At 41.1% G+C, this 25279-nt stretch overlaps 1 protein-coding gene and 1 pseudogene across 8 annotated transcripts in view; both read right to left on the bottom strand.

Annotated features, from left to right (window-relative positions):
- The window catches only part of CALD1 (caldesmon 1), a 188809-nt gene that overhangs the window by 23759 nt on the left and 139771 nt on the right, over positions 1–25279 (bottom strand). For 5 of the 8 annotated variants that reach the window (XM_047094704.1, XM_047094700.1, XM_047094699.1 and 2 more), the window contains 4 exons: positions 15822–15968; positions 11544–12492; positions 10185–10259; positions 5009–5151 (listed from right to left, as the gene is read on the bottom strand). In XM_047094704.1, coding sequence (XP_046950660.1) covers positions 5009–5151; positions 10185–10259; positions 11544–12492; positions 15822–15968 — 1314 coding nt within the window. The remainder of the gene's footprint in view (positions 1–5008; positions 5152–10184; positions 10260–11543; positions 12493–15821; positions 15969–25279) is intronic. The other 3 variants (XM_047094706.1, XM_047094705.1, XM_047094703.1) reach the window with 2 other exon arrangements.
- Positions 23150–23243, bottom strand: LOC124525236 (uncharacterized; annotated as a pseudogene).

Genomic DNA, 25279 nt, shown 5'->3' with positions numbered 1-25279 from the left:
CAGTTGAAGTTTTCTTTTGGGATTAAGGAGAACCACAGAGATTTCATTGTATAACTGGGAACATGTTAAGACTAGAGACGGGGCACCTGGGTGGCTCGGTCGGTTAAGGATCTGATTTAGGCTCAGGTCATGAACTTATGGTTTGTGGGTTCGAACCCCACATTGGATTCTCTGCTGTCAGCTCAGAGCCTGCTTCTGATCCTCTGTCCCCCTCTTTCTCTGTCCCTCCCCCACTTGCACTCTCTCTCTCCCTCTCTCTCTCTCTACATAATAAATAAATAAACAAACATTAAAAAAAGACCAGAGACAACACTATTCCAAGTGTCCTTATGTTAAAATTGTACTACAGGGGGCGCCTGGGTGGCTCAGTTGGTTAAGCCTCTGACTTCAGCTCAGGTCATGATCTCACGGTTCTTGAGTTCGAGCCCTGCATTGGGCTCTCTGCTGTCAGGGAGGAACCTGCTTGGGATTCTCTCTCTCCCTCTCTCTCTCTCTCTGCCCCTCCCCCACTCCTACCTCTTTCTCAAAAATAAACATTAAAAACAATAAAATGCACGTCAGGACTGGTATTCCTAGTGTTTTCCCACAAATCATGTAAAAAGGAGAGAGATCATTAGCCCCTACCGACTCTGAGATCCTTTGATAAATTTGCTATCTAATAGAGTTATGCCATTGATAATTGTCTCCAAAACATGTTGGTTGTGACAGAAGAACTGCATCAGAGAACCATGTTTCATGCAAAACTCACGAAAGCTGGATCCTCCGAGCACTTTATTTAGGAGAATTTAGTGCTGTGCTCAAAAGTGTGCCTAGTTACAGAGAGTCCTTACATAAGAGACAAGGACGTAGCTTGCCAGCTACTTAAGTACTCATTAACAGGCAGTGAGGTCATGCTTAACTAGCTCCGAACACAGGGAGCCCATCCCTAACACTTTGTCTAAGGAACGGATGAATTACCACCGTCTGATATAATTTATTCCATGTAGAGAAGGGCTCCGTGTTTCTAGCTATGGAGCAAGAAAAAGAATAAAGCAGAAAGTGAGTTCAAGACTACATAATTGCCAATACTGATCTTATGTGTATAACTCCTGTTTTTTGAACCCTGAGGTAGTTCTGAGTATACTCTGTCCTTTCCAACCTTTGCAAGCGGCAGGATGGAAAATCAATATTGTAGATTATAATCAGCATTAAAATTAATACACAACAAAACCAAAAACATCAAAGTGTATTGCATAGAGCAAGGGAAAGCACCATTTCTTGACATGCTCGTTTGGGTTTTAAGAATATACGTAGCTTTGTATTGGGTCATGATGTCAAATTTATTTCTGACTAAGAGTTTAGGTTAAAAAGTTTTAAAATACTGTTCTAGGTTCTTGAGAGTTAAAGATGTACTCTTTTATTTTGAACTCAAACAAAGGTTAGAGGGTCCCTTAAAACCTGATGTTGCTCTTTCAGGGTCTTATAAGTTCCTAGGTCTGTGACTTAGAGAGAATATCTCCCCCCTGAGTTAATTCCAGGTCTTTCCATCTTCAGAAATGAGTTTGCTCTCTGCGTTCATCATGGTAGTTAGTGCACAGGAGTTGGGACCTACAGAACACAAGCCTCTAAAAACTTCTCCAGATTCCACTAGGTGTCGCTCAGTCTTCATTTTGGACAATCAAAATGCCTATCATTAGGGACTGGTTCCATAAATCATGACACGTTGGTCTGGTGGAATACTCTAACATTATTAATTGTAAGCTCATATTCATTGGTACAGAAAAGGTAGCTACAATAAACTGTTACGTATATTGCAAGAATCAATGGAAAAACAGAGTTATATATACACACTATACATATTTGTCTATTTTGACTATATAGACATAGAAAATATTTGGAAAAAATGTTACTGGTGGTTGGTGCTTATTTTTGTACTTCTATTTTCTGAATGTTCCTAAGTTTTTTTTTTAATGTTTTATTTATTTTTAAGACAGAGAGAGACAGAGCATGAGTGGGGGTGGGGCAGAGAGAGAGGGAGACATAGAATCTGAAGCAGGCTCTAGGCTCTGAGCTGTTAGCACAGAGGCTGACGCGGGGCTTGAACTCACGAACTGTGAGATCATGACCTGAGCCGAAGTCGGACGCTCAACCGACTGAGCCACTTGGGTGCCCCTATTTTCTGAATGTTTCGTAACGAGGATCTTTTTTCCTATAATTAGACAAAACTTTAGTTACCAAGTTAAAAATAGAAAACAAAACAAATGCTCATTTCGAACTTTCTAGAAAACCTTGGTGTAATCTATTTCTATACATTGCTCATTGAGTTGAGATTTTTTTGTTAATGTCATGTTTCAGAGAAAACAATCTAGTCAAGAAAACAGGAACATCAAAGGGGGCAGTAATTAAATCAAACATGAGCTATGTTCGAACCAGGAGCAAGAGTTTTGTCCATATCACCTCTACTTGGATGTACCAGCATGCCCTCAGCACTAGGGTGCCACTAACATGGAAATTTCTGCCAGAAGTTCTCTCCTCTCTCCTTGGTTCCTTTATATATATATAAAAAAAAATTTTTTTTAAATTTTTTTAACGTTTATTTATTTTTGAGACAGAGAGAGACAGAGCATGAACGGGGGAGGGGCAGAGAGAGAGGGAGACACAGAATCGGAAGCAGGCTCCAGGCTCTGGGCCATCATCAGCCCAGAGCCCGACACGGGGCTCGAACTCACGGACCATGAGATCGTGACCTGAGCTGAAGTCGGACGCTTAACTGACTGAGCCACCCAGGCGCCCCCAAAAAATTTTTTTAAATGTTTATTTATTTTTGAGAGAGAGAGAGAGACAGAGCACGAGCAGGGAAGGGCAGAGAGAGGGAGACACAGAATCCAAAGTAGGCTCCAGGCTCTGAGCTGTCAGCACAGAGCCCGACATGGGCTCGAACTCACAAACAGCGAGATCATGATCTGAGCTGAAGTCCGACGCTTAACCGACTGAGTCACCCAGGCGCCCTCTCCACGGTTCCTTTAGATGTAGGTCTAGATGTACATCAAACCTTTCCCCATGAACATAGCTTGTTTTCAGTTAGGCTAGTGGGCACTCGGCTAATCTAAATAGAGGCTCCTGCTTCCTTCCTTAGAAAGCTCCTCACTTCATAAGTAGATACAGCAAAACCTGACATCTAAGCTTCCACTGGCATCAACTTTGAACTGAAACTAAAACGAACCCATGTTGGCAACTGAACAAAAAAGCATGATACGGTAGCACCTTGTTTCTGTCATTGTTTTCTGCCCAAAGATGGAACACTTAAGACCAGAGTCCCATTTAAGAATTCTCAACACTACACCTATTCTCTTTGAATTCCTAGCTCTCTGGATTTCCACACAATGGGCATGTTAATTATTAATCTGAGCTCTGACTAAAGCTGGTTGGCAAGTTTGCTAATTGTTAACCAAGCTTCTATCTGCTGACAGATTTTTAAAAAAACATTACTTTTCTTTAAAAAAATATACTCATGCCCACAAAGCAGATTTTAAACTATCAAATAATAAGACAGTAATATTGTTAGACAATATTCATGAGATACTTTGCACGAACCTGACACTCTTCTATAGGGCTTTGAAATATTCAACTACTGGCGTTTCAGCAAGCTTTGGACTCAGCTTACTCGCCTGAGTCAACTTGATTCTAGATTTTCTATGAATTCTAAATAAACTCCTAATTTTCTACTGAAATCTACTTTCTTGCCAATCTCAAGTAACATCTATAGGTTCTACACATCCTGGTCCTACACAGTTTACTTAGGCTGTTTATGCACACATATTCTTCTGTAGGCTCTCCCTTGGATAAAGTGACTACCTTTCTGCTCAAATTTGTATGTAGAAAAGTTATTTGGGGCAGTTATATTCCCCCATTTTAGCCTGCTCAGAGGGGCAAAGCCCTACCAGCTCTGCTCGCTTCTGAATGCTACAAAGGCCTTGGTGTAAGGAATATGTCCAGCTTCTACACAATACTTGCTTGGGGACTTTCTTATTTAAAGTGTTCAGAAAAACAGGGTCTACAGGTAAGACTGCTGCCAAAGAACAATCCCAGGGGAATCCATGTTTCAGGGACCCAAGACTCTTCTAGAACATTGGGAACAGAAACCAGTGACATTAATAGAGGTAGGAATTTGGCACAAGCAGTTGGAGGGGGTGTAGGTGTAGGAGTGGGGCACAGAGAATCATGTAGCCAAGGTGTCCATGGCAGATGTCTATAACATAAGTCCATCTACAAAACTGGCAGGGAGCTCTCAGTATTTGATGTATCTAGAAGTAAGGATTTACCTGCACATACCTGTCTGTCTGTCCTAAAACCAATTGTCCAGGTATTCAACATGATGGGGGGGGGGGGGAAGAAGGGGAAAGTGAAGTTATGCAGGAGGGTTTTCCAAAGGTTATTAAATGGAACATGAGTCCTGTGCCCTATGCCTCCCTCTTTGAGATTCCCAATACAAATTAACATCAAACGCTCTCAGAGTCCTGCGGTAAAGAGATCTGATTAATTTAGTTTAACCTAACATTTCCCAAGTATTTCGCCAAAGGACAATCTCAGTTTTAAGCAACATTTATTTAAAATCTTTAAAAAAAAAAAAAGCATTCTTTAAAATGGTACTGACAAGGGTCTCTTATGAAACTGGCTGGGCCATAGAAAGAACCAATGACATTAGCCCCAGTCATAATGTTTTCTACTAAGCTGAGCTTATATAGCATATTAAGTGAGGGAACAGAAACATGGATACTAAGCATGATCTGTCCTGCTAAATAATGGGAAAAGCAGATTAAACCTTGTGTGAGCAATGACTACTGGTCTTCTGTTAGTGATTGATAGCCTGACCTGCTGACTGAGTATCTCTAAGACAATGGCCAATGACTTCACAACAGAAATATGTTGTCTGTTTAGCACGTTTCTGTCTGGAGGCACAGGATAGGGAGACTACTATTTTTTCTTCACATGTGAACACAGTCATTGTTAAGTAGTCTCTGTTTCTTACCTGAAAGTGTTCTCGGTGTGTTTCAGTTTGTGGGTCATGAATTCTCCATTCTGTGACTTCACTTCTGTAAATCCCTTCTTTCCATCCAAGAAACTCTTCACTTCTTTGGGCTCTTTGTCCTTTTTAATCTTCTCATCTTTGATCTAACCAACAGTACATATCAGGAAGAAACACAGTGATAAAAACCGTATTAGTTTGGGTGGGTATCACCAAATAAGACCCAGAATTACTAGGAAGCCAGAAAACTCAGAAGTAAAATAAACCACTGGAGAATGATGTGGTACAGCTAGGGTCAGAGGAAATTCTTAGAGTGTGAGCTATGGTCCTCCAGCCTCTGCGCAAAGACCTTGACCACAATTTAAGGAAGTCAAGATCATCCCTGATTTCACTAGGGTTTTGTTTTCAAGAGCAGTGGAGGTGTTGCTGTTTGGAAACAATTATGTTCTGGGAATGCTGTGTAAGAGTAGTTGTTTGTAGTTCTCATTGAAAAGGGTGATCATTAGTGTGGCATTGATGGGAGAACGTCTAGGTTGGCTGAACTGGTTTTTTCTTGGATGAAGAGTGCGCCTTTGAAAAAGACACAAATGTGTTGAAGAAGAAAAAAGAAGAAACCTACCAAGTCAGCCAGATCTGCCAAGCCAATGTTAGCAGATTGCTGAGGAATCTCACCCTTGTAATAAAATGAGTAAGTAGGGTCCCGAGGATAGAAGACAAATTACCCTACCTTTAGTGGGATGGCTCAGAGACCCATGGGCCATGTCTGTAGTCATCTAAAACACTACAGTTCAAATGGAATAGGAAAAACTTCAGGGTTTACTTTGACTTCCATTGCAGGTAATAGTTTAGTCTCCAGAAGTGGTTTTGTGATTGTTGGAGAGACAGAGGAAGGTGTTACATGGACAGCAGGTGTTCACTTTAATTTTTTGTGAGTTTTGTGTTATAAGTTCCTCATGGTAAATGAGACACATTACTTCAAAGTAAAATGAATTTACATAGCTTGCTGAGAGCTTAGATTACTTGTATCAGCTCATCCATTCTTAAAGGATGAGTGTGAAAACAGGGGAGGTTCATTATTGCTGTTTTCAAGACAACCAATGACAAAACACTAACGTTCTAGAGCAAGCAACAGAGGAAGGATAGGCATAAGAACTTAGGCCTTCAGGTGCTGTCCAGAATGGCCTCCTGATCACTCACCTCTTTCCAGCTATTCCTCAGATACTCTCTGAACACTTATTTCTAAAGTACATGTTTTACTAAGCATAGCACTTTTTTTTTTTTCTGTTTACTGATGAGCCTTGCGTAGTCCTTTGCCTGACTGCCTTCTTTGGATGTTATATGATTAAATTACCACAGATAGACTATTCACTGCCATGTTGCCCTAATTAGTTAAGACTTAAATCTTTCTCCAAGGGGGATATACCTAGGCTATCCCTTGGACATGCTGAAAAAGAAGGCTGTTGTTCTGCCACTCTCTCTGAGAGCTCTGTCCGGAAGTCAGGAAATGAGTTTTGTTCCAGTGCTATCAACAGACTAGCTAAAATTAAGTCACCTAATTTTCTCTGGGATGTTGGCTCCATATACATAAGAGAGGTTGGATCAGAGGATTCCTTCCTGATCCTTCACCCTCTCATTTCCCTCTTGGCTCCTGATTTGTTGTGAGAGGCTACAGAGAAGAGAGGGAAGCTCTGACCTGTCCTGCAGCTTGACTGCAGCTCTCTGGTGGCTGTTCTCACCCAATAAGAAATCAATGTCATTGACAGGCAGGAATAGGCAATGCCTATTCTCATCTTGAGCTACCATTGCTGGATATTGCCCTAGATACCAGGGACTGAAGTTTGTATCCTGGTTAAGAAGTATCTGGGGATACAAATTTGGGAGCTAAAGAGTGTCCCATTTCAGGGGACCCACGAAACACACTCTGAGTCAAATCTCATGGTTTGTGGAGCACTGTGCAAGGCAAAATGCCCTTTAACTCATTTCTCTTATTTTGGAATCAAGAGATAATTCCATTCTCCCCAAATGCATTACCTGATTTGTTGACCAAAAATGTGTATAAAATAGGTTTGTAAAACAATACATGTCTAAGAGAAGAAAAATACCTCCCCCTGCCTCTTTTGCAAGCTCTGCCTTTATTGGCAAAGGTTATAGAGGGTGGTGTGCTTATATTCTCTTTGGAAGACTTTCTTAGGAAAATTCCCAGTGAAATAATGATTTGGGATTGCAAATTATTTTCTCTTTCTGGGAAATAAATAAATAAACAAACAAATAAATAAGTAAATTCATTCCATAGTGCCTTTAAATTTAAGAGCATAGTGGATTGGATTCAATTGCAGATTCAACCTAAACTCATGAGATTCTGAGGGAAAAGCATTTGATCTTCTAGGTCAGAAGGTAACCATGAAGAAAATCTGGGGATGGGTTCATAGGCAGCTGAGTACTCTGAAGAGTTAATGTGCTTCACATTCAGATAATATTAGCATATGAAAGGCTCTGGTCAAATGTGACATTTGGATGAAATTCTGGATATTGGGGATATCCAAAGGGATAACACACAGGTGTAGGTGGGTGGAGGTGAGAATTCAACTGACATGCCCTCGTGCCAGAGAGACACTCAAAAGGTCAAGTGATCAAGGCAAGAAGACTGAGCTGTCAGCCTCTGTAGAATGGTGCTTTGCATTATTTGATTTCAGAAGACTGACAAGAATTCATCCAAGTTATAGTATTTCAAATCAGGTCCAGCACATTTTTGTTAGACTCAGAAGCCTCAATTCCTGTTTTGGGTCCAATGTCTGTCACATGGATGTCTTTGCTACTGAGGGTTTGGTTTGTGAACGACATACACAGACCTTACCAGTATGCTTGGACTCCATCCCAGACCTACCGAGTCAGATTCTGCATTTCATAAGATTCCAGGGATTTGTATGCACACCTATGTTTGGGGAACTTTGGTGTATGACAGGAATATCGATTTCAATATCATATGAACAACTCTGCTGTAAGCTGGTTTTCCGTTAGAGGCCAGGAAAAGAACAAAAAAAAAAAAAAAAGGAAAAAAAAAAAGAAAAGAGCTCTGGGGTGAAGAACTAAAAAGAGGCATTTTATAGTTGGAGAGGAGAAAAAGAAAGCTAAGTTAACGTTTCAAGGCTGGTGATGTTCTGTGATCCGTCACCACAAACAGCTAAAACTGCAGGGCTGCAGGGGTAGAAAGACAGTTTTTTCTAAGGTACTGGAGTGACTTCTGGAAATGTTTTCTCTAAGAAGTCTCATGTGATATTTGTGTTTACCCACATAGCTCTCCTTGAAAGGACATTTTTTTATTTTGTTTTTTTTTTAACAAAAAGAAAAAAAACGGAGGAGGGTGTTTGAAATGGCTAAATCATGTAAAATAGAATTCAAAGTTGTTTACATAAAGTAACCACGCAACCAGTCATTCAACCAGTGATTTACGTGTGCATTGTTAAAGCAGGAATGCCAGATTTTTTTTTTTTTTTTTTTTTTTTTTTTTTTTAGCCTGGGTTGAGTGGCTAATCTGGCCTTGTGTAAAAAAAGAGGCCAAAAGTTTTGGGACTCTAGAATGGGGTGTAGGACAAACTGAGAAAGGGGCAGGTCTGAGATGGTTATACCGCTGACATTATCGGACTGGGGTTTTCTCTGGACAGAGGCAGAGGGATGATTTGGGTGGCCACTCATGAATCCTTTCTTGCTCACAGGCACAACATACAGACATAGAATGTTCTGGTGATTAAAAACAAATCACATCTTAGTAAAGCGAATTAAATTTTAAATACAGAATCCACACAGCGCTCTTTCAGCTTCTCCTCCCCCACACAGACTTAATCGCTGAATTCTGACTTTATGCCCTCTTCCTTCTGTGAAGATATTCCCCACAAAACACCAGCTCGACGGAGGAGCCCACGTGGCCCATTTCTGTTTTAAGTTTCAAGTAACTTTCACTTTTTTTTGTTTTTAGATGAATCTGTAGGTGTTGTTCTGCCAGAAACTGAGAACAGCACTTCCCACCATATTCAACCATTTCCTTAGCTGCCTCATTGGAGCCAAATTCAGCTTCCCAGTTCTTAGCATTTCTGCTTCCACCTTCCTTTAGATGGGCGGGTTCATGCATTCAGTTTTTACTCCCAAGCCACCACAAGTTCTATGAGAAACAGGAAGGTACACACATCTTAACCCAAATAAATATAACATGATCTAGGGGTTCTTATATTTTCTGTGAGTCTTATGAAAAAAAGCATTTAAGCAAATAACCACCTCTCATGTAATTTTCTAAATATGGATTTTTCTGTTTCTTGATAGATGCATAATGGGCAGAGAAGTACAGCAAGAGTCCATTGGAGCTGGCCCTCTAGAGTGACAGCTCAGTTCCATGGGCAAAGAAATTCAAATCTTCCTCCCCTTGATAATTTCCTTCTACCACGTTTAAGTACTTTGAACTTACTAGATGCTGTCACAATTTTTAGGATTACTTGGGGCTAACATAAACACAATGGTTAAGATGAGGTCAGGCTTTCTGATGTGGCGTTTTGATTCTGTCGGGGGTAATGACATCCTCTGTGTGGCAGCCTCTGCTCCACTGACTCGTTTACTTACCTACAGTCAAACACCCTGGCACCAGCTCCTGTGTGTGCCTCAGAAATGCAATGCAGAACATTTTGCCAGACTTTTCTTTTGAAAACCAAATACCACCTTCAGTGCATCAAATGTGTTAACTGAGACGTGGGGGGGGGGTGTTTTTCCTTTGGAAAGTTAAATCATTAATCGAAGCCAGTTGGAAATAGTCCATAATTGAAATGAAAGTAGGATGGTTCAAGGAGAAAACAATACACATAGAGGTGGAGAAAGTGGGAAAAACTGATCAGAGCAGTGTTTTTCAAGCTTTCTATGACTCACAGGAAGGACAATTTAAATCATGATGTAATACTGCTTAGAATGCCCTCTGATATCTTCTGTTTGATTTCATTTTTTTAAAATGCCCATTGACACATTCAATTACTTTTGAGATGTTCGAAGTTGATGTTACCATTCAATGAATCATGAAGTCAAGCCATAGCTTGAAAAACACTGGATCACAGGTTATAGTTTTGAGATCAGCAGACATGAAATGTCATGCAACACTGCTCTCGGTTGCTTCATGATTAGGTCATTTGTCAATAATATTTACCTCTTTTTTGAAGGTAGGCTTGTCTTCTTGGGACTTTTCTCTTTTAGCTTGTGCTTTGGCCCCCTTTTCTTCTTCCTTTTTATGTTCAAGAGTGGCAAGGTCACTCGTTTAAAAGAAGCCCTTTCTGGCTTACAAGAGTGAGAGGGTGCTCAGGTCACTTTGCTCGTGCCTTGCGATTTTGCTGACTCAGTGCTCACATAACCCTTGGTGTCAGTGATTCTAAACAGCAACGTGGGATGGTTTCTTTCCACCAAAGTTTTTTCTCGTGTGCCTGCCAGTGTGCGCCCTGGACTCTAGCGTGACCTGGTGGTCCTTATGCGTGTTTACAAACCTCGTGTGTGGTTTGGTGCATCTCGTTTCTGATTGTCCCAAATGTAGCTGTGGTCACGAGCCCCGTGTGATGAGCAGGAGTGAAAGACAACTTCAGCACCATGCAGACTTAGTGATGGGGAGTTCTCTCTGCAGAAGTGAATGTGCAAGCATCTCTTTTTTCTTTCTTTTGTGTGCGTGTGTGGTAGGGGTAGGCGGGGATGCAGGTGGTGGTTAGTTACAGTGCTTTCAATGCAGGCTTGCAGACAGAAAAACATCTTTCACGGTTTGCAAACATTCCCCTCACCCCCCTTTCCACCCTTCTCAGGCGACCTGAATTTATTTGTGTCATCCAGATGGCAAAAGCAGTAAAATGTATGCCCTTAATTACCAGTCAGTTATAAACTGATACCACCCCAGATGAATGGCTTTCTGCAAGTCCACATTAAGTTCAGGTCTACATGATGGCAAATCATGGTTTTGACATATTTTTAGTGAAAGTTCCAAATTGGCTCCTTTCCCTCCTTCACTGCCAGCTGATTTCAAGGGGGTTATTTTTGCCTTCTCAAGATGAAATTTCTGACCGTGATTCTTTATGTCACCTTTCCCACCCCAATTTTTAAAATATAATTTTTAATTAAATGCCAAACACGTGGGTATGGGGAGGAGTTATGGTCCTCTTGCCTCATGTAGACCTATGGAGAGAGGTAAGTTGTTAATAGGAATGATTTAGATGCAGGTGCAGAATTAGAAGTCAACACAGCACCGCCACATTTATCATCTTTGGGTTAGTTCATTTTTCTGGTATTTGCAACTAGCAAGCACAGAGCAATTAATTTCTCTCTGGCTGGTAAATTTGGTTGATTGAATATTTAACCATCGATCAATTGCTTTGTGCTCACCTATTGCTATGGCCGAAAAAAATGAACGGCTTGCCAAACGGGCAAGTACGCGGGGCTGCAGGAACGTGCCTCGGTCCCAAGTCTGATGTGCATTACATTTCTCGTAAGTCACAGGCATCACACGTTTGGTGCAAAATGTTTACTGTACCTGTTTCTTTTGGACAGCTGTCTGAAGTTTATCTTCTTGTACTTTCTTTTCATTTACCCGTTTCCCTTCTATTTTCTCGTCTACCTTTTCCCCTTTCTGCTTTTTCTCTTGCATTTCTCTTCTGTTCTCTTCTAGCTGCTGGCGTTTTTGCTCTTCTAGCTTAGCTTTCTGTTCTTCCTCCGCCTTTGCCCGCTGCCTCTCCTCCTCTGCTCTTCTCTCTTCCTCCTTAGCCCTCTCCCTCTCGGCCGCCTCCCTCCTTTCTCTCTCTTGGGCAGCTGCTCTTTCTTCTGCTTCAATTCTTGCTTTCTCCTCCGCTACCCTTTGTTCTTCCTCAGCTTTCATTCTTTCTCTTTCTTCTGCTTCCAGCCTGGCCCTCTCTGCCTCGGCTCTCTCCTTTTCTTCCCTCTCCCTCCTTTCACGATGGGCGGCCTCTTCTGACCCCTGCTCCCCCTCCCCCTCTGTTTGAGGCTCTTCTGCACTGGTCTGCCCAGTTGTCAACGGCATTGCCACGGTTTCTGTTGTTCTGTCTTCTACCGGCCCCTCTACCTGATTTTCTTCAGGGCTCCCCTGCTTTGGCTTCTCTTCCTCCTCTTCCTCCTTTTCCTTTTCTTCCTTCTTTTTCTCCTCAGTGTCCCTCCAGTCATTCTTCTGATAGGACTTTGTGACTATTTCTGTCTCCTCTAGCTCGTATCTTTCTTGGCGACGGTCACTTTTTTCTTCCTTCTCTGCAGCTTCGTTTTCGGCGGTGTTGTTCTGCGTTCTTCTGCTCGGTAGCGACAAGCCTGCGTCTGTGATGGTTGGGTCGAACTCCTTCTGCCGTTCCAGTGCTTCCTGAAGGCGTTTTTGGCGTCTTTCCTCCCGCCGAGCCAGGCGCTCCAGGAACGCGGCCTCGTCATCACCCTCCACCTGGGTGTTTGAGGTGGTTGTCTTGACCTCCTCATCGGCCACACTGTACAAGAGAAACAAGACAGCTTGGGTCAGCTGGTCAGCTGGATTCTCGTAGCCTGACCCACACCGGAACAGATGCTCGCGGTACCAGGCGCACGTGCACCCAGGATATCCCTTCGGATAGTATCATAACAGTACGTGCCTGCCGGACTTTCAGCAGACAGCACGTGAGTGCCTTTGCCCTTAGTCCTTTTCTGGCCACTGGAGTCTACTCTACTATGCCAGCCGTCAAGCGAAAATGGATGAGCATTAGTGTATAAATACCTCGGCTCCCTCGCCTCTTGAGTTGAATAACTGTGAGGTGCCTTGTTGCACGGGATCTCTGAGTCTCCCAGGGGAGTTGAGCTCCAGATCCCAGCAGCGGTAACTTGCTTGGCAATGAAACCTTTATTTGGTTGCTTTTCCTTCCCTGTTTCACTTTCCCACATTGCTGCCAGTGTTTCCTGGGATCATTTCACAAATGAACTGCCTGTGTTTAAATCTTTTTGCTCCAGAATCTGCTTCCTGGACAACTCAAACTAAGACAAGGACCAAACTGAGAAATGAAGGAATTCTTGTAGTATCACGTAGTATCCCACATATTACCAAGTCATCTAGAATTCTTGAGCTGGATCTGTGGGGCATAAGGCATTTGGAAAGGAAGCAGGTGTACCTTACAGTGTGGGGATGCTATACTAATGCCAGTGACCCTCATGGTAGGGACATCTAACTGTCCACCACAATTCATGCTCCTCCTTCCATTGTCACGGGGAGGTGGCTACCAGTCAAGGATTATATTTCTTGCCCTCCACTCTTCCTTGCATCTAGGTGGAACCATGTGACCAACAATTTCCAATTGAGTGTGAGCATAAGTGATATGTCTAGACCAAGACTATTAAGCAGCAGAAGCACATCCTCTCCCATCTCTGTCTGATGACCTGATCAGAAAACCTCAAAGCCCCAGGAGTAGACAGAGTCACAAAAGGAAAGCTAGTTGGTGATCAGTTCTATTTACTACTCAGAAAAACCCACATTGGACTCATTTATGTTGCTGCATTAAATTACTCAAAGTTGGGGCTCATTGTTATGGTGGCTGATATTACCCTAATACATACACCATCTAAATTCTTTGTCAAGATTTCCATGAACAAAGGGTCTCTTGCCCTTCTTTCTCTATAGTTGATAAAAAATAGTTAAATTTGATGTTTGCTAAAAAAGGAAAGAAAATCTCAAAAAACCAGACTGTAACATATCCATCACCACACTCATTGTTACAGTTCAAGCCAGGGCTGTTGGTCTCCACCGGCAGGAAACAGCCAGTTATGTGATATCAGAAATTGTGACCAGAGTTGGAAGAGTAGGTCTTGCCATGTTTAGAAACTCCATTAAATTTCATGGTTCATACTGAACTGGGCCCTTCTGAAGTTCAAGTCCACTTAATTTTGAAAAAAAAAACACATTTCACATTTAACAATAAGAAATGGCAGAGTAAAGGCTGGATTTTAGACTTTCTTGGCTTTAACCGCTGCTGTAGGACACTGTCTACATGAATTAGACATATATGCATTAAATTTCCCTAAAAATACAAACAGTTTAGAATTTAAGGGGAAAATCTACATGTAAGGAACTTTGGATCAACTGAATTCAAACGATTTTTAAAAGGTACTGCAAATTCCGAAGTGTCAGCTAGATGAAAGTACTCTTGAGTTAAGAGACGAACAGATTCTCCTGGATCTTTCTTTGCCTATTTGCAAATCACAACAGCGACCGTCAGTAGAAGTTAAGTACCACTCAGGGTTGCTCAGCCCCAAGGAGAACACTAATTCTTCTTGTGGATAATTAATATGTCAGAGATGAATGATAGGTTCTCAGACCTGGATGTACTTTAATGAAAAAGAAAGATTTGTGAATCGATCAACAGCATGAAATAACTACTACTAGTAAATGAAAAAAGAAGAGAAGCCCAAGTAGAAGGAAGATTTTAAAAGCAAGAACACGACTAGTAACTAGTAACTTTTAAGCCACTGTTGATCACTCACTAATAACCAGATTCAGGAAGGGGCCTCAAAATGCCATTTAAAAACTTTTTCTTTCCCTTCCTCTTCAGTTTGAGGATAGAAAAGGCAGCGATGACTATGTAGGCCTCCTCTGTAAAGCTCTGATACCATTTTCCTGATAATAGTTAAAATTAGGTGCTTATCGTATGCAAGGCACTGTGTGTTTTATGTGTATTATAATCTCACTTAAATTTAACAACATTCCTAAGAGAAAGGTATGATTTTCATGTCTGTTTAACAGGGAAAGGCCAAGGTGGAATTCAGAGCCAGGCAGCGAACATACCCACAACCCCTTTGCTGTATTTCCTCCCTAATTAGGAGCTTCTTACCAAGAAACAAGGTCTCTGCCTCTCCACCTAACTGGTAGGTTTCCTTATTGAATCCATTCTGCTTGACAGAATTTAAGACTTTCAGAAATCCATGTACCTGCTCATATTTAGGGTAAAGAGGTCAGACCTGTTTTCCTTCAGATTTTCTATATAGATGGGCTTAAAGGAACTGTATTATTAAAATAAAAATTAATTTTTTCTCTCTATCCCGACCCCAAAATATTCTCATCTTTTTTTTTGCCTTGGGGCATATAAATTACATATATTAGCAAGTGGCGTAATGAACCAGGTGACCTTATATGTGCAAACCTGTAAAGATCCATTTGGAAGAAGTTGAACCTAGTAAGGGTTCTCCACTGTTCTGGTCACTACCAAGGCCTGTATAGGAAAAAACGTGCTAGTAAACTCATAAGCTTTTTCGAATAATTACATTACATTAAGTAGGATTCTGCACCTTGCTGAATATCGTAGTGATTAGAGAATACTGATTCAGGCTGTATATCAGGAAAAATAAGACATTTGCAATTCATGTCTACTTTAAAAATTCAAGTTCTATTTGCTGCTGGTAGGCACAAAGGACTAGAAAGCTAATAAATCTTCAGTTCAAAACAGGTATCGATACCCTAAAGAATAAATGTAAATAGTCTTCCTTATTTAAAGATGTAGCCCATTGTATTTAGTAAATAAAAAGATTGCTAAATTATAAAATAAAATAAAACACTTCAATTGGGGTGTGTTTAGGGGATGGGATAGGGGAAGAGAAAGGAGCAGTGGTGTCTGAATGTCCACATCAGTTTGACTGTTCAATCTGATTAGGTGCCTACAATAACCAAAAAATGACTGAGCAAGTTAGACTGGAAAAGAGTGGAGCTGGGCTGAGAAGGGAATGCTTTGCCCAACACGTTCCATTCATCAGGCAGGCTAAGAAGTACCTTAGGCATTCTCCATTCCGAAGAGGACAGTACCTGTTCTGGGCATTAACCTCCACCTGGTCGGTCACCTGTCCCAAGGATTCTTCCTCTTGCTTCTGCCGCAGCCTCTCCTGCCGGGCACGGCGGCGCCGCTCCCGGGCAGCCTCCTCCTCATCGTCGTCGTTCCTCTGGTAGGCGATCCTGCAACATCGTGAAGACAACCTCTTGAGTGCGCCAGCTGCTGACCATCTCAATGCTTCTTTGCAGGATCAGCCCTGAGTCCTTTCCTGGGCTTGACCACTGACTGAACCACAGAGCTCTAAATGGATCGTTCCGTTCCATAGACACTTGATCAGAATGGCTTTCAAACTTTTAAGTATCTGAAAAGCAGGAGTCCGCTAGAGGACAATTTACAATGATCAAATGACAGCTTAAACTGAAAAAATCTACACAAAAGTGGGCTGTGCAGGAAACTGTGGGGTAGCATATTAGATTTCTTCATTAAGCTCATTACTAGCCTTTTAAGATTTAGGAGCAGAAATCCAAAGCACTGAACCAAAAATAATCAAAACACTTATTGAAAAGATTCAGGATGTTGTATGAATTATTTGTGTAGATACTGTCACAAAGAACAGAAAAGAGTCAAGTTATCAAACCCATATTTTGGCATTAATAAGCCCAAACTGCAAATTAAAATCCAGAGTAGGGTACTCTGTTTGCTTGGATTTTATTTTTTCCTTTCAGTTCCTTTTCAATGGAGAAGGAAGGCGTTATTGACAACTGACAGGATGGCTTCAAAGTCAGTGTGGCTCCCTAAGAGTCCTCCTCCTTTGCTCTAAAACATGCATTAGAATTCTACCAGCCATATGGTGGGCACATCATGGTAGCTCATAGGTGTACACATAGATAGAAACCTAAGGGCTGAGGTGGGCAGAAAAGGCACGGAGAGCTTTGCACACATAGACGTTAGGGAAATTATACAATCACTATCACTATGTTACATCCATTTCTGTTAATACTTCTTTCTTCCCAAATAAAGAACCGGAGCTGGGGAACTACAGATGTCCAAACTCAAGAGGAAATGACCCGTATGGTCACCTTGGCTACTTGTGAGGGAGTAACACATACTGAGATACAGAGTGCCAGGAAGGCAGGGGTAGGCCGGCTGGCCCAGGGCCAAGGTGGCCTGACGGGTCCTTGGGTTGGGATGAAGCTGCATTGAGCAGTGGGCTACTTTTTATACTAGGGAGTTAAAGTGCTCTTATTACAATGTTACTTACATATCTACACATAGAAATCCAGATATGTAAACATTTCATGCTTATAATTCTTATACAATGACAAACCTAAAATAATTTACAAATGGAAGAAAATAAAACAGCAGAACCATATGATTTGTACCAACAATACAAACCTACTATAACTGATGATGGTTTGCTTACGTAAGATTACAAACGAGACATTTTAAGGCCTAGATCCAGCACTTTATTTCATCGTTTCTATCTTTTGACTTCAATAATATGAATGCTATGGGGGTGCCTGGGTAGCTCAGTTGGTTAAACGTCCAACTCTCAGTTTCAGCTCAGGTCATGATCTCACAGTTTTGGGAGTTTGAGCCATGCGTTGGGCTCTGCACTGACAGAACAGAAACTGCTTGGGATTCTCTCTCTCTCTCTCTCTCTCTCTCTCTGCCCTTCCCCTGCTCAAGCTGTCTCTGTCTCTCTCAAAATAAGTAAATAAACTTAAAAAAAAAACACGAATGCTATGAATGTTTTTCACCTAAAAAAAACAAGATTAACAATTCCAAAGTTTGGTTGGTTTGTCCTTTGTTACTGCAGAAAATCTGACTTCATACTTACTAAAATCTGCTGGTGTGCAATATTCAAATGCCAATACAAATAAGATGTCACAGTAATTCTATGAAACTGACTGGTTTATTTCTATAGATATGGAGCGAAGGGTGACGTGATGTAGTTGAAAGATGACTAGGGTAGGACTCAGCAAACCTGGTTTCTAGAACTGGTCTCCTACTAGCTTGTGGCCCTTTAACCTGAGTTAAACTCCCTCACCTGTGAGTGTGTGACAATCAGATGAAATGTGGACATGTCACTGTAAGGCGTTCTACAGTGCAGTATTTTGTTGTTACTGGGGAAGTTCAGCTGAGGAGCTGCTTTGTGAGGAAAGATGAGTTCAATTTTAGACTTGTTGAATTTGAGGTGACAGCATGACATGAATCGAATGTTCCTTTCTAATTCACTCACATTGTAGTTTGCAGTCAGAAGCCCTTCCCAGTGGTTTGGCTTCGGTCTTCAGATTCTTGGCCTAATATTCCTTTGGCTCTCTCAGTAGACAGCTTTAACCACAGCAGGGAGAATGAGTCCTTAATAAGTGCTTCCCAAGCTAATCAAACAGAAAGGCTTGATTTGCTCTTCTGCGTTTCTCCATCAGCCGTGAGGTCTTGGCTACTACCTGGGGCCTTTCTTTTCCAAAACAAGCAAGAGACATATAAGCCCCATCTGAGACACCCTGTGCTGGAAACAAGCCCCCTCACCCCTACTTGTCCTAAATGGAACCTCGCGTGAGGCCCTCAGCTTCCCACTCTACTTGAACGATTTGAGATGTTACTGCCTTCCTCCTCCTGCCTACCCAACGTGCTTCATGGCTGGAAGTTGCTGGCTTGCACCTCTGGCGTGAACTACATTTGCTGTCTATCCGGCCCAGGCCACACTCAACCTTTCTTCAGCTTGGATTTCTCCTCGGAGGAGTGGCCTGACAACTGGACCACCCTAGGTCTCTTCTAGCTCTTCTCGCTTGGTACTCTTGGTACCCCACCTTGGTAGCTCCTTGCCTAGCATCCACAGTTACCAGGGCTAGATTTTTAAGGATCTGTTATGAGCACTAATAAAGAAACATATTAAAGTCGTTTTCAAAGTTAAAAACAAACGAGGAGCCAAAAGGCTTTCCTGGCATTTTAAATCACAACATGCCCTGTTGCTGGCTTAGTCACAGACCATATGACTTTATTTACTAAACTTTATCAGTAAAGTTTATTAATTATTTACTATTGTTAGTAAAGTTTATTAAACTTATTGAAGTTTGTTAATTTATTTCGAGAGAGACAGAGACAGCATGAGCAGGGGAGGGGCAGCGAGAGAGGGAGAGAGAGAGAATGCCAAGCAGGCTCCATGTTGCCAGTGTAGAGCCTGATGCGGGGTGTGAACCTGTGAAGCCGTGAGTTCACGACCTGAGCCAAAACCAAGAGTCAGACACTTAACTGACGGAGCCCTTCGGGCACACCTAACCACTTGACTTTATAAGTCAAGTGTGCCAATGACTGGGTATGTGTGGAAATTCCTCAACTCTGACACTCCCTCCATGAGCCTCAGTAGTTTCTTAGCTTTTAGGCCTCTCTCATAGCAGCTTACCCTTCACACTACTACCATAGGTTCATTGCTTTTCTTTCAAAACGGACAACTTAATTTGTTTCATTTTTTTCGGATTCTAAAAGTAACCTACATTTCTTATTTGCTTCAACCAGACAAGAGCAGATGTATAAAAGAGAAAGTGAAAATCAGCTCCCTTATCACACCTTACCTGATATGTCCATATCAGACATGGGCACCAATGATATCCGATGTATTTTACCAGACATCTTGTTATGCACACACAGATACCTTTACTGTTAACGAAGTGGGATTGTGTGATACCTATCATTTCGTAAATGGTTTCTGTACTTTATTTGTGACTGTTTTCAGCACATTAGCCAAATATAATTTTCAATAGCAACACAGTACTCTATGTATAGATGTGCATAGTAGTTACACGGATGTAACTATAATATAACCTATTATCTACAGATGGACAGTTAAGATTTTTCCAACTTTATGGTCTTATTAATGAGGCCGCAAAGGACATCATTCTAGATATACTTTGTCACTTGTTCAACAATTTATCCAGGAAGAATTCTCAGAAGCTAGCATTTCAGAATTTAAGAGGATCCTGATTTATATACTGAGATAACAACAAAATGTTAACATTTCTCATTTCCCACACACCAGATTTAAACATATTTGAAATGCTGCTGACTAGTAAAAATCATATCTAACTGCCCACTGGATTGTAATAAAAGGGTACCAATCCCTTTGTTCCTTCTGTGAAACCTCACCAGATGCCGGCACTGACCAGTCTAATGGTGTTCTGCACTCTGCAGAGACAACCACCGTTCCCAGATGTCTTGGGAATGTGGGACTCATGATTCCCCTGAATCATCTGAGAACGATTAAACTATGTTTACTGGAGATTTAACCATTTTGTTGAAATCCATTCTTCTTTAAAAATTTTTTTTTAATGTTTGTTTTTGAGAGAGAGAGAGAGAGAGAGAGAGAGAGAGAGAGAGAGAGACGGAGACACAGAATCCAAAGCAGGCTCCAGGCTCTGAGCTGTCAGCACACAGCCTGACACGAGGCTCGAACTCACAGACCGTGAGACCATGACCTGAACCGAAGTCGGATGCTTAACCAACTGAGCCACCCAGGCGACCCCGATCTATTCTTCTAAAATACTGGTAATTCCCAAATGATAGCTAAGGCACCTCTATTAAATAAAAATTTCTGATTGGCCAGCATACATCATTTCCACGCTGGGTGGAAGCAGGTTTACTCTGGAGTACTATGCTTTGTTTCTTGCTAACTACCTTCGCTCATCTCTTGGAAAGCACCTCGTGATAATATGATCGGCTCTGCTGCAGGAAGGCCAGTGCTGTTGGTAGCAAAATGGCTCATCAAATATTTGGAAAGGAGTGTGTGTGTGTGTGTGTGTGTGTGTGTGTGTGTGTGTGTGAATACGTGTTAAAAAATCTCAGAAGTCCATAAAAATTACATGATGTTATTTGATTGTGTCAGTGGTATGAAAAAAGTAGAGAGGGCTGGCCTTTCTTTCATTCCCAGAACCACCAGCTTAAAGTCTCTGGTGTTAAAAGAAAAAACAGGATTCTGAAGTGGGAAAACTTTCTTGGAATGCTGTGGCTTTCGCACCAAAGACGTTTTAAGTTTTTACCGCTAGAGCTCAAGAGCCTCAGTATATCCAAGTAACAAGATAATCATGTTACATGCCGTGCCTTTTAGACAGAAAGTGCAAACAAAAAGAAGTACTGAAGAATGGCACATAAGGAAATCACTGAGAATCGGGGTCTACATTTGGACGGGCCAGGGTCTCAGTGTATACTAGATGAGAGAAAGAGGAAGTGGGGAAGCTTCCATAGTAAGACACTGGGGCGAGGCACTAGTTTTCATCTTGCCCCTGGGCTCCTCTCACCCTCTCGTCCCCATAAAATATTTCTCAAGACTTGCACAACATTGACAAAATTCTTAGAATTTCACCTACAGTATAGGCTGTTTCATTTTGTTTTCACCCTGTGTTCCCCACAGTTTGAAGAGCATTACCCCTATCTCCTTTCATTTTGTCTTTTTTTCCATTTTGCTACTTTCTGAGTTAAGACCACAGTACATCCTTAAAGTTTTCAAGTAAAAATGCTGGCAATGTATTTTATTAACAAAACAAGATCTCTTATCAGGACATCATGTTCAAAAATAAAATAAGAAAAAGCAGTAACCATTTTTTATGGAGGGGGAGGGAGTTGACTTCATTACATGTTTAGGATTAGAGACCTGGAGAGAATGAAAAAGAAGCATGGGTGAGTCTATAATGAGTACAAATTTACTTATTTTATGTTGATAGTCACAATACTACTCTGGTTAGCCACACAGTTAATCAAGTTTGGATGTGCAATCTTGCTATTGTATTTTTTTTTTTACATACATGGTATATATAATTATTTTGCAATTCAAAAAAATTTAATAATATATTTGATGATTTTCTAAATCAGTTCACCAAGATATAACTTATTCTCAGTCATCTACTATACAGGATCCCAGTTTATTTAACCATTTCCTATTGCCCTACATTTGGATTTTTCCTAGTTTTTCTCTATTGGATACAGCACTGTTGTACCCCTGTGTTTTTATAGGGCAGATACTGGGAAGTGGAATAGTATATGTTCATTTAAATTTAAGATTCTGGGGTGCCTGAGTGGCTCAGGTCTTGACCTACCAGTTCACGGGTTTGAGCCCTGCATCGGGCTCTGTGCTGACAGCTCAGAGCCTGGAGCTGCTTCAGATTCTGTGTCTCCCTCTCTCTCTGCTGCTCCCCTGCCTGCGCTCTGTTTCTCCCTCTCAAAAATAAATAAACGTTAAAAAAATTTTTTTTAAATAAAAGATTCTGTGGGATCGGTCTTCACAGTAGTTCCAAGTTGCTCCTAGTGACAGTTCCCATGCTCTTTCCCCTCAAATGACCAAGTCAGATCAACATACATTAAGACAGTCCACTGCTAACTGATAGGGCCAGAGAAAATATTGAATCTTCTCTATCTTGTATAGCAGTGGTTTCTAACATTTTAAGAATGTGGATCCTTTTAAAATATCAAGAAACATTAAGATATTATGACAATTGCTCATATTTTTGTTATTTACTAATAAAATGCTGTATAAAGTGTCTATAAATTCAATACATAAAAGGTAATCTGTATCTTATAAACCACTGCATTTATATATATCTGAAGAATAGTCTTTCATACCTGAAGTAGCTATTTATCAAACAATAGACTACAGAAAATACTTGGTGTGGATATGAATCTTGGAATCTCTTTATCTCCCTTTCCTTCCTTCCTTCCTTCCTTCCTTCCTTCCTTCCTTCCTTCCTTCCATGTTTATTTATTCTTGAGAGAGCATAAAAGGAACAGAGGACCAGAGGATCCAAAGCGGGCTCTGCACTGACAGCAGCAAGCCCAATGTGGGTCTAGAACTCATGAACCACAAAACTGAGTTGAAGTCAGATGTTCAACTGACTGAGCCACCCAGGTGCCCCTGGGAATCTCTATCAATAACTTCACCACTAGAGAACCACTGGGGTACAGAAAGAGATTACAAGAGCACCAATGAGCAGACTTTGAATTGTCACCTTCAAACTTTTTTTTAATAAAATTTTTTTTAATGTTTATTTATTTTTCAGAGGTGGGGGAGGGAGGGAGAGAGAAGGAGACACAAAATCTGAAGCAGACTCCAGGTTTCTAGCTGTTAGCACAGAACCTGACATGGGGCTTGAACCTATGAACTGTGAGATCATGACCTGAGCTGAAGTCAGACGCTCAACCAACTGAGTCACCAGGCGCCCCTAACCCTTTTTTGTTTTCAACATTCCTCATGCTTGATAAGCACACATGCAGATACATACACAGACCCACAGGTAAAGTGAGGAAAACTAAAGAGAAAATAAAAGGCTCAAGGCACTAAGATGAGGCCTATTTATTTCAGACTTTTTTGCTTGTTTTTAATATGGAACGCTTCATGTTCCTTGTGCGAGGCCATGCTAGTCTTCTCTATATAATTGTAGTTTTAGTATATGTGCTGCAAAAGGGAGCACTATTTACTAAAGATTTAGAGAGGTTCCCGTTCAGATCAGTTTCCAAGCCTCTGTGTTTTCCTTAACTGTCTGTGCCACATTCCTATATTTTAAAAAGAGAATGCTGCATCTCAAGTTCCAGCAGACTGAATAAATTCACCACCTTAAAGAAGGAATCCTACCAGTAGTTGGCTGTTTGCAAATTCACAATAACTTGTAGGCCAGTAGATAGTTGGCTGAACCCTCAGATCCGCTCTCCCCTCCCTGCATCCTACACGACTTTCACTTTCATATAAGGAGCTGTTCAACAGAAGGTAGCTCTGGTTGAGAGGGCGATTCTAGGTTGTAACTGAGACACTCAACCCCAACACGGTCCTATCCCCAGGTTTCTGTAGCTCTGCACTCCCCACATAGGCCAGACCCAGGAGAAGACCCCAAGGAAAAACAACTTCTTAGTCAATTACTTTTCTCTGATTTCCCTCGTTCTTGGTTCTGCTAAGGTCATTGTCTTAACCTGGGTCTTAATATGGGATCCAACTTAAAGAGTTAAAACCTCATGTGGGTTGAAAATGTACTCATCAACTATTAGGAGACAAGATGACTCATACATACTTTCATTATTCTTTTTCATGTACCAAAAACCCTGGTGATTTTCTTTCAGAATATAAAATGCAAGCAGATTCTTTAAACGTATCCAGTCAGCTCTGTGAACTGCTCAAAAGCTCTTAGCAAAATCTCAGGCAATGCTGTGATCAGGAGGGAAAGACCATGCTACTGAAATGACTCATATTTGCCCTGCAGATTTACTGTATGTTTGAAAGTTAAGAGGTTTATAGCAACATTCCAGGCTCTTAAATATGATTTTGTTTGTATGTGGTGTCTGAAAAAATGTTGTGGTTTCACTTAATGCACATAAAGCCCAATTCTGAATGTTCTTCTCTTGAATTCCTTAAAGAAAGGCATTAAAAATGACAATGGAGAAGAAAAATCAAGAAAATAAAAATATTTTTTCAAGGCAGAATATGTTTAGAAATGGATTAATAGCTAATAGTCAATTGGTTGGTTAGTAATTAATATATGATAGAATGAAAGAAAGTTCCTTTGATTTAGAGTATATATATTTACAAATATTTTAATCTATCATTTATATATTATATATTTTAATTTATTATTTATTTTATGTATGTATATATTTATATTATATATATGTATATATATTTCTTTTTTGGTAGGGAAAGAAGGTAAAAATAAGCTGAATTTCATTGTATAATTCATTGCTATATCAGTGGTATGCCTTTTGCTAGGGTGAGGGCATATATGGGAATAGTATATTACTCTGAAGGAATTTACCCAGGAAGAGAGGTATGCTCTATTCCATCTATTTCCCTTCTCCCACCCCATCTCTACCTGCCCCCCCCCCCCGCCCAGCTTTTGAGAATTACTAAAGTTTGCATACCAACCAGAAGTTTTGGATCCCAATAGTAAAATTGTGTGCCCACATCACTTAGTGTTTTTTCTTTTTAAGTTTATTTATTTATTTTGATAGAGAGCATGCACGTGCGAGCAGGGGAGGGGTAGAAAGAGAGGGAGAGAGAGAATCCCAAGCAGGCTCAGCACTGACAGCACAGAGCCTGATGTGGGGCTCGATCTCAGGAACTGTGAGGTCATGACCTGAACCGAAACCAGGATCTGATGCTTAACCGACTGAGCCAACCAGGACCCCCCGCCTTTAGTGTTCTTATATATGTCCTCGATGCAAGCTATCACCACCTGCCTTCCATACGCTTTATACAACGGTGACATTCCATAATCACATGCATTTTATAACCACAGACCATGATGGGGAAACATGTGCTGCACAGGAGAAAAAAACCTCAGACAGTGAAAGAAAAACCTCTTCACTTGTCTGTGCACACTACTGCAGCTAGCTGATTCTTAGCATCATTATGATTGCAATGTCCTATTGAATAAATACATCAGGTCTGACTGATCGTGTATGGTTAGAAGAGACCTGGGAGTGCTGTAAGTTCTGATTCTGACTTGGGTTGTATGGCTAA

Source organism: Lynx rufus, unplaced genomic scaffold (assembly GCF_022079265.1).
Source record: "Lynx rufus isolate CCGP_SWC_20201006 ecotype Redwood Valley unplaced genomic scaffold, mLynRuf1.p SCAF_4, whole genome shotgun sequence".
Classification (NCBI taxonomy): Eukaryota; Metazoa; Chordata; class Mammalia; order Carnivora; family Felidae; genus Lynx; species Lynx rufus.
Note: the sequence above shows the minus strand (reverse complement) of the source record. Positions and strands in the feature narration are given on the sequence as shown.